At 36.6% G+C, this 9,122-nt stretch overlaps 1 protein-coding gene and 1 non-coding gene across 2 annotated transcripts in view; both read right to left on the bottom strand.

Moving 5' to 3' along the window:
- Positions 1-6,379: 6,379 nt before the first annotated feature.
- Positions 6,380-9,122, bottom strand: part of CEP57L1 (centrosomal protein 57 like 1) — a 27,561-nt gene continuing 24,818 nt past the window's right edge. The window contains exon 7 of the mRNA XM_007447276.1: positions 6,380-6,598. Within this exon, the coding sequence (XP_007447338.1) occupies positions 6,380-6,598 (219 nt within the window). The remainder of the gene's footprint in view (positions 6,599-9,122) is intronic.
- TRNAE-UUC (transfer RNA glutamic acid (anticodon UUC)) lies at positions 8,674-8,745 on the bottom strand. The gene has a single exon. It is a non-coding gene; the product is annotated as a tRNA-Glu (tRNA).

Genomic DNA, 9,122 nt, shown 5'->3' with positions numbered 1-9,122 from the left:
AGAATGCAATGACACTGTTCCCATAAGGAGAACACTCCCAAAACACCCACCAGGAAAAAAATCCACCTGATTCTTTAAGTAAACCATTTACAGCTATACTCAAAAAAAAACTCTGGCCTAGACAATATTTTAAAACTTTAAATTTACAATTTTGTTATGTCTAATTCTCCTTATGTAACAAAATACAAAAAAAAAAGGAATTAGAGGAAAGTTACATGAAAATAAGTATATAGGTTATGAAGAGAAAAGCTGAGGCATTGGCAAGGTCTAATTACCAAGAAGTGAGTTTATTTTCACATCAGTGACAAGTCAATTATTTTTATTTATCCTCATTTTACTTTAATTAAAAGGTGCCATGGCACCCATAAAGAATTTTTAAAAATCTCACAGATGCTCTTATGCCTTAGATAGGTTTGTCTTGTTGTACATCTGGGAGTCGGCTTATACTTATCTAAACTTCACATACAATTAAATGTTCTCCGTAGGTACAGCTTTAGTTACAGCTGAATAGAGTTCCAGGAAACCCCATTAGGAGTTTCACTATTTACTCTACACCAACAATGGCAGCTGGTGCATTTTTGGCCACAGTGAGCACTCCTTCCATTGCGCATGACCAACCCACCTTTCCCCCCGAGTTTGATGTCTCACAAGTCAAATTTTAATTTAACTTTTGATGTTTTATCATGGGTTAAGAATACTACTTTATAGTTAAAATTTTATTTTTAAAGTAAGAAGGCTATACAAAAAACTCAGAAATAATTTTCAAGCACACCATCCTAGCCAGTTAGCCCACTGTATTAAGTATCTCCTTCTTTAATCTTATACTGCTAAAAACTAAGCATTTCCCTCCAACCCTCCTACCTTTAGCTACAACCTGATAAAAATGGCTATGTTGCCAATGACCCACACAAGTACAGTTAATTCAAGATTCCAGCTCCTATTTCCAGGATTAGAATAGTCACAATACCTCCTGCTTCAGACACTCAAACTTTCTAGTTTCACAGTTTCATCAAAGTTGAGACCTGTCTTGGCTAAAAAGTTCCAATTTCATTTTTTTCAATTTCTGATTAAATAAAAAACAAACAAACCTGTGTTTTACTTAAGTGAACAAAATCTATAATATCCTACCGAGTTTCTGCTAGGCAGAGCACAGCTGCGGGGTTGCTACAGCAACTCTTGTACACTGACCATAGACTGCCCCATCCAGGAAGGAAATCATTTGCTCCACCCCCTGAAGAGTCAAAGGCAAGCAGCAGTCTGTGAGCAGAGATACATTTTGAGTTCAGTAATTGTGATCGAGCAACGAGAGACCATTCCCATTCCTTATTGTCCTTCCTAATAAATGTCACCCCAACAACACCAACTCCAGACCAAGTTACTGTGTGTGATTATGTATTTCTGCACCATAGTAGGACTATATTCTTTACCCACCCCCCACTAGAAACCTGAGCCAGGAAACAAGCCAAAGCAATTTCCTCCCAGGCACATAGAAAAAGAACAAAAAAAAAACTAAATTAGAATATTCTCACTTTTTTGAAGAGCACCTTTTGGCTCTTGCTTTCAGGCTTTAACCCATGCAAACTTAGGTTCTACGACAATTTTTTCTTTTTTTTGGCTGCTCAGATCTAACATTTATTGAGTTTTTATTCAGTGCCAACACTTCTGCTGGGTGCTTTGACATGTTATTTCATTTAATTTCACAACAATCCTATGAGGTAGGTAGTAATATAATCCCACCTTTACAAGTAAGAAATGGAGGCTCCAAAAAGTTATTTGATCATCCAAACTACTAAGTGGCAGAATCACAACATGAACCCAAGTCTCCTAATTCTGAAATCTATGTTTTCTCCACTAAAGTACACTGATTTTGCAAGAAATATCTCAATTCTTAATTGAAATATTCAAGTGTTCCTTAAATGAATTTAATTTCTTATGTTAATTTGTTTTAGTAATACATTTCCACAAGTAATGACTTCACTACTGATAAATCTATCCGGCCATTGTCCTAAATGCATAGAAAACAAAGGCACAGAAAGATAGGGCTGCATTAATAGTCCTGGTGAGTTTTTTGCTAAGTATAAACTACAGCACTCACATTCTTTTTTTGTTTCTTTTAAGCATAATTGAATTTTATTTTCTTTTTATATAGAAAAAGAAAAAACTGAAATTTACACATTATTACTGAACACCAGCACATTTTATTATTGATGATTTGAGATAAGTTTGCTTTGTAAGTTAAGACTGAAGGTTAACACACTGAGAATGAGCACTGTAAGCAGATATAGAGAGGGTGTGTGTGTGTGTGTGTGTGTGTGTGTGTGTACTGTAAATATATATATAATATATAAATATATATTTATATATTATATATATATATAATAATCTTTTAAGAAAGGAAACAAAGAAATTAGCTCCCATGTTAAATATCAAATATCAGGCTTAAACTGGCCTAGTACATAGTTTTCTAGGATTTATGATTATGATTCACTAAAGTTATATGACTTACTAATGTAAAGACCTCAAGCTGTTAGACATATTCTCAAGAAGGAAAAAACAAATGAAAAACAAACAAAAATAACCTACAACAACAAAAAAACAGTGAACTTAGTATACAGCCCTGTACATAATAAAATGTTTGGCAAATGTTTGTTAAATGCAAAGATCTTCAAGAGTTACTGTGATGCTGGTAGCCAGCCCAGGTATCTACCCTCTCTAATTAGCTACAACAAAGCCTGCTCTTTTCTGTCTCCTGAGGTCAGCCCTTTGGTGAGAAGGGAAGAAAGGTGCACAATACGAAACAGCTTAAGTGGAATACTGACAAGAGGGAAAAAGAAGCCAAATATACAAAACTAAGAATCTAATTTATCTTATGCTACCCAAGTCCCCTCCAAATCTGAAAAGGCAACTGCTCCCAGGCACTCAGAAATGGGAGGAAAGGATTATTGTTTGGGTGAGGTGATTGGCTGGAAAAAGCCCTGAAATATGTTTCAAAATATTCTGGACTACTGCATTCCTGATTCAGGTGGTATATTAAACAACAATGTGCATGTGTCTGCTCTTTGCCTTATTTGATGACATTAACAAAGCAGCCAGTCTAGCAGTAAAGCTGAAGTATCTCTGGAATAGGAAGGGAAGAAGGGGAAAGGGAAAAATCTTCAAACCTTTGAATTAATTTTACTATTTTTTTTTTTTTGCGGTAAGCAGGCCTCTCACTGTTGTGGCCTCTCCCGTTGCGGAGCACAGGCTCCGGATGCGCAGGCTCAGCGGCCATGGCTCACGGGCCTAGCCGCTCCGCGGCATGTGGGATCTTCCTGGACCAGGGCATGAACCCATGTCCCCTGCATCGGCAGGCGGACTCTCAACCACTGTGCCACCAGGGAAGCCCTAATTTTACTATTTTTATAACGTGCATCAGGGTCATTTGCTGTAGTCCTGATTGAAAAATGTATCAGTAATCATCAAGTCATTGTTTTAGTAAATGTGTAAAAGTCATTTGTTACTGTTATTCAGGATGTAACAATAATGACTTTACCTTTAAAACAGTAGATGGTACTGTGAACAGATTGTCACAGGGAATTGCCAAGATATAGATCAGTCTGGGAGCTGGTGGCAGGAAATTAGAATGAGATACAGAGCAAAGTGTCAACAGCAGCAAGTGTGCATATCTGCCATTTTTTATCATTTTTTTTTTAAAGCAGTGAAGAGGAGACCTGGATGAACAGATCTCTAGAAAAAAGAGAGGAAATTCCTGCAGAATGTATATAGAATAGTGGAATTGGATTCACAAAAGGAGACATCATCTAATGGAGTTAAGTTCAAGTCTTTTCAAACTTGAACACATGCAAAACATTAATCCAACGTTAGATTTTTAAAAAATGTGTAAGTAATTTCAAATTAATTGTATAAGGCTGTCTTAGCAATTATCATTTATGTTTTTATATATAAAATGACAAATATATTAAGCATGCATTCAAAGTAATTTATTCAATGTTCTAATATTATTCTTTAAACAGATGAAGGAAATCAGAAGTTAACACTTAGAAAACGTATGTCTCCCTATGTAAAGAATCAAGATTTCAGTAGAAAACAGTATCATAGAAGACAGCCACGATTCAGTTAGTATGAAGCCAAGATTGCTGAGAAGGTGCAGTTCATGAATCAAAATTAAGGGTAAAATCAGGAAATTGAATGACTAATACCAGAGAGAGGAAAGGGTCTTTGAAGGAACTAAGCAAACATGATCTTGGATAGATTATCTCGGCACATGGCTTTCAAAGGAAAGGACAATGGTTAGGAAAATAATGAAAAAAAGGAAGACCATGAAACAAGATGAAACTCTGAGATAATGATGGAAATAACCTGAAGAAATGTCAATTTTAACCTCTGTTCTACAACCACAGTTTAAAAGATTTTATTTTAGATGATGGTGATTATTATTATTAAAACAAAACTTATGCTAACTAGAACAACTTTACCACTGCTTTCTCATTCTCAAGTTCTCTATTGGATTCATTTCTGGTTAATTAGTTTCACCTTCTCTTGGAGTTTTAGGTTTGTTTTTTTTTTTAACATTTATATTGGAGTATAATTGCTTTACAATGGTGTGTCAGTTTCTGCTGTATAACAAAGTGAATCAGCTATATGCATACATATATCCCCATATCTCCACCCTCTTGCGTCTCCTTCCCACCCTCCCTATACCACCCCTCTAGGTGGACACAAAGCACTGAGCACTCACATTCTTGAGGAGAAAAGGCAAAGTTGAAAAATAGGTAAGGTGATGAAACTGAGTTTAGACGAAGCAGTCTGTGGAACATCTCTGGGGCTGAAGGTGCTGTAAAGGGAGAGGGAGTGAAAGTGGGTGAAGGACAAATGTACTATTTGAACCAAAGGGAGAGAAACTTTTATCTCAGCCATTAGTTGCTTTCAAGGACAATTCCAAGTATAAATGTGCCAATTTTCAGTCATCTCCCCACTTCAGGTATGGAAAGGTCTTCTAATAGTACTTCTTTTCTCAATGCGACTGAATCACAGTTTTCCTCCTCCCCCAAAAGAGGGTCCACAATTACCCTCTTTCTCCTACACACACTTTTTGGGATTTCCTAGGAGGATATAAAGACTGTCTTTTAAAAAATTGCTTTTCCTAGCTCCCCAAGATGTTGATCTTTTTATTCTTTCACACCTATAGCTTGAACATCCCCCCAGCTGTAGATAAAGATGTACCTCCCAAGTTTTTTGGAATCACCATCTCTTAAACTGCTACCCTATCTTCTGAGTTCTTCACTTCTGTTATGCCTTTTCTGTCAGTCTTCTAGTTCTACTTCAGTTGATGACTCCAGTTCTCTGGTTGTCCCAAAGGATTCTGATGAGAAACCAAAAAAGTTCAGAAGAGTTGTACTAGTTTCCATAGGCTTCTGGAAAGATAGGTCAACAAATGTAAATTTATTATAAAGCATATATGCTCAAAGAAATCTCTTATGGCACCACTAATCAAAATATCAAGAATAGGGCTTCCCTGGTGGCGCAGTGGTTGAGAGTCCGCCTGCCGATGCAGGGGACGTGGGTTCGTGCCCTGGTCTGGGAAGATCCCACATGCCGCGGAGCGGCTGGGCCCGTGCGCCATGGCCCCTGAGCCTGGGCGTCCGGAGCCTGTGCTCCGCAATGGGAGAGGCCACAACGGTGAGAGGCCCGCGTACCGCAAAAACAAAAACAAAATATCAAAAATATAGTTACAAAGGAGTAAGATCAAAAAAACCAAAGCTAGATTTGTAAAAGAGAATGGGAATAGCAGAGGAAGGCTTCCACAGCTGAGTTATTGTCATCTAAAAATTAAGTAACTATGGGTTCCTATTTGTAATTGTCACATAAAAACTTGGGCTAAAGGCCTCTTCCCAAAGCTTTTCCCTTTCCAAAAAAGAAAAACATTTCCCAGCTCTAAAACAAGATAGGGAGGGAGCACCAGGAAAGTAAAAAGACCTTTCCATACTCTGTTAATTTTATATTGGTTCTTAAGGTTCCAAGCCTACTAAATGAAAAAGTGTTATGGCACTTGTATCTCAAATTTAACTCAGTTTTAAATATCATCAGTCTCGTATAATTTTTAAAATTTATCTTAAGGTATCTGCAAAGTGAACAGTGTTTCTAACACATGGTGAGATTAGGTACTTCAGTCAATAAGAAAAGCAAGAAAGCAATCATTTATTATTTGGGGCTCTAAGGAGGTCATTAGGCACTAATTTTAAATTAATACAATTTGCCACTTTATAGAGGCTAGAAACATAATTCAAAATTTCATAAAGGTATATCAAATTAAAACCACTTTAGATAGTTCAAGATCTCACTGACAAAGTTCATTTAAGGTGACAGTTTTGCTACTGTGTTACTGTTCCCACATGATATCATCTCTTCTCAATTTCATTTGAAGATTATGGACTCGTATTGGACGAAAGTTGCTGTTCTTTTGAGGAGAGTTAGTTAGCAAATATTTTCTGGGGCTATTTTTTATGTTCTTTGATCCTTTACAGTTGCTATCTTCTTTCTGAATAGCTGAAGCTTCACTCATCTTCAAATTCTGAACTTTTTGCTGCAGTTTGCGGACCTGGAGAGAAAAAAAATCTAACATTTTAGTCAAAAATATACTTAAAATATACCTTACAATAGATGGATTGGATTGATGGTTTAAAGATTACGTGAAATTAAAAAGTTCAGTAAGTCTTTATTTATTGAATACCTATTACATGCCTAACACTGTGCTAGTTAGACAGAAATATAATGAATAAAACAATCTTTGCTTTCAAGGAGTTTACTGCTCCTATTAATGAAATCAAAGCATATATGTGACAACTAGAGAATAATTCAAGCCACAATAACTTTTTTTTTTTTTTTTTGCGGTACACAGGCCTCTCACTGTTGTGGCCTCTCCCATTGCGGAGCATAGGCTCCGGACGCGCAGGTTCAGTGGCCATAGCTCACGGGCCCAGCCTCTCTGCGGCATGTGGGATCTTCCCAGACCGGGGCACAAACCCATGTCCCCTGCATCGGCAGGCGGACTCTCAACCACTGCGCCACCAGGGAAGCCCCACAATAACTTTGAGTAGGACAAAAAGTATATATCTGAGAAGGCTAAAAGTAGGACAAGATCAATGTGGGCTGGAGAAGCTGAGAGGAAGGAATGTTTATGTAAGATATGAAATGGGAAAAATTTGGAGAACAGGGAGGTGAGAGAAGGACCTTTCAGGTGACATTAACAACAAAGCGAAGATTTGGTGCTAGGAATGAACATCAAGTTTATAGAGTCTCTCTCTATATATATATATTTTTTAATTTAAAGTATTCATGAATTTTAAGTACTACTGAATGCCAGTTTAAAAAAAAAGGCAAAGGAATAATTTTATCTCATTGAGGAGTATCTAGTAATGATTGGGTAGATAGAATTAAACAAAACAAAACTTATAAATTAGTCAAAACCTATTTCTTCAAAGTCCAGTCCATTACTCAATCTTTTAAAAAATTTTTAATATTTATTTATTTAATTAAATTAATTTATTTATTTTGGCCAGGCCACATGGCTTAGCTCCCCAGTCATGGATCCAACCTGTGCCCCCTGCAGTGGAAGTGCAGAATCTTAACCACTGGACCGCCAGGGAATTCCCTCCATTACTTAATCTATTTCACTTAAGCACAGCCTAATTTGTAGAGCTGGTCTAGACATTGGCTAAGTATCTGGTGTTCTATTTGTCTAAAAATGCTTGAAAATTTATACTGCTATAGTTATTATGGAATATAAATAATATTTTTCAAAATATTATTTATGTACACACTTCCTAAATTAAAAAAAAATATGAATATTCTTCTATTCCTTTCAAGTTTCTCCTGTGTGATTCTAAGAAAGTATACAAGTCATATAATCTTCACCCTAACACAATCATACAAAAAATTTACTTACTATAGACTTAAAAGCCAGTAAAGTGAAAATGTTTGCTTCAAAATTTCATTTCCTTCTTTCTTTCTTTATTGGCCACAGAAAAGTAAAGGCAGTAAAATTCTGCATTCTTTATTACTTTCCTATAAAAGTGGGGAAGGCTTAATTGTGAGGTTAATATATCACCAACTTATATGAATGCTGATTATTCCATAGGCAGATAGCTACATGATATGACCTGAGGGTTCCTGGAAAGATTCCCTCTGTTTTCTGTTCCAGTAGCATAATCGTACTAAGAATTGAGTCATTGTCTTGGGATAAAATATAATATTCCATGATTTTTTCATTAAAATATTAAAACTGTTATGCCATTCTTAGCTGTTAAGAATTTACACACAAGGATAGAGTCCCCCTTATCATGCTTCTAGAGCTAGCTGAGCACAGGTCCCCAGGGAATGGAACACAGCATAGCTTGTTCTGGGAAACTGGAAATAGCAGTTTTAGAGTTGGGGTACTGCTTCAGAAGCCAGGTTTATATATGCATTAGACACCTGTTGACATAAGGGGCTTCATTAAGGCATTAGGGAAGAGAGGGATAAGGGGAAAGAATGCTAAAAGGATAACTGGGAGAGCTGTAAAGCAAATCTAGCCTACCTCTTAATTTTCCCAAACTTATTTTTGAATACATAACTAAACTTTCTTTTCTTTTCTTTTCTTTTTTTGGCCACACCATGAGACTTGCAGGATCTTAGTTCCCCAACCAGGGATTGAACCTGGGCCCCAGCAATGAAAGGGCTGAGCCCTAACCACTGGACTACCAGGGAATTTCCCATAACTAAACTTCCTTGTTTCCTTTTCTTTGTATTATCTTGGAGAGTTACATAGGAGGCCATGTTATTTCAATGGACAGATGACTCTATAATAAGCCTAAGGGATTCCTATCTATCATCTTTTCTCTAAGCCTCAAATTTGAGAGGCTTAGATACAGGCCTCAAATTTGGAAGGTCATACAGAGATATAGAGGAGGCCATGTTATTTCAATGGACAGATGACTCTATAATAAGCCTAAGGGATTCCTATCTATCATCTTTTCTCTAAGCCTCAAATTTGAGAGGCTTAGATACAGGCCTCAAATTTGGAAGGGCATACAGAGATATAACACTGAATCCAGATACATTATCTTTTCATTAATCTTTAATTT

This window comes from Lipotes vexillifer, unplaced genomic scaffold, assembly GCF_000442215.2.
Source record: "Lipotes vexillifer unplaced genomic scaffold, Lipotes_vexillifer_v1.1 scaffold515, whole genome shotgun sequence".
NCBI lineage: Eukaryota > Metazoa > Chordata > Mammalia > Artiodactyla > Lipotidae > Lipotes > Lipotes vexillifer.
This window is presented reverse-complemented; position numbering and strand designations above follow the sequence as displayed.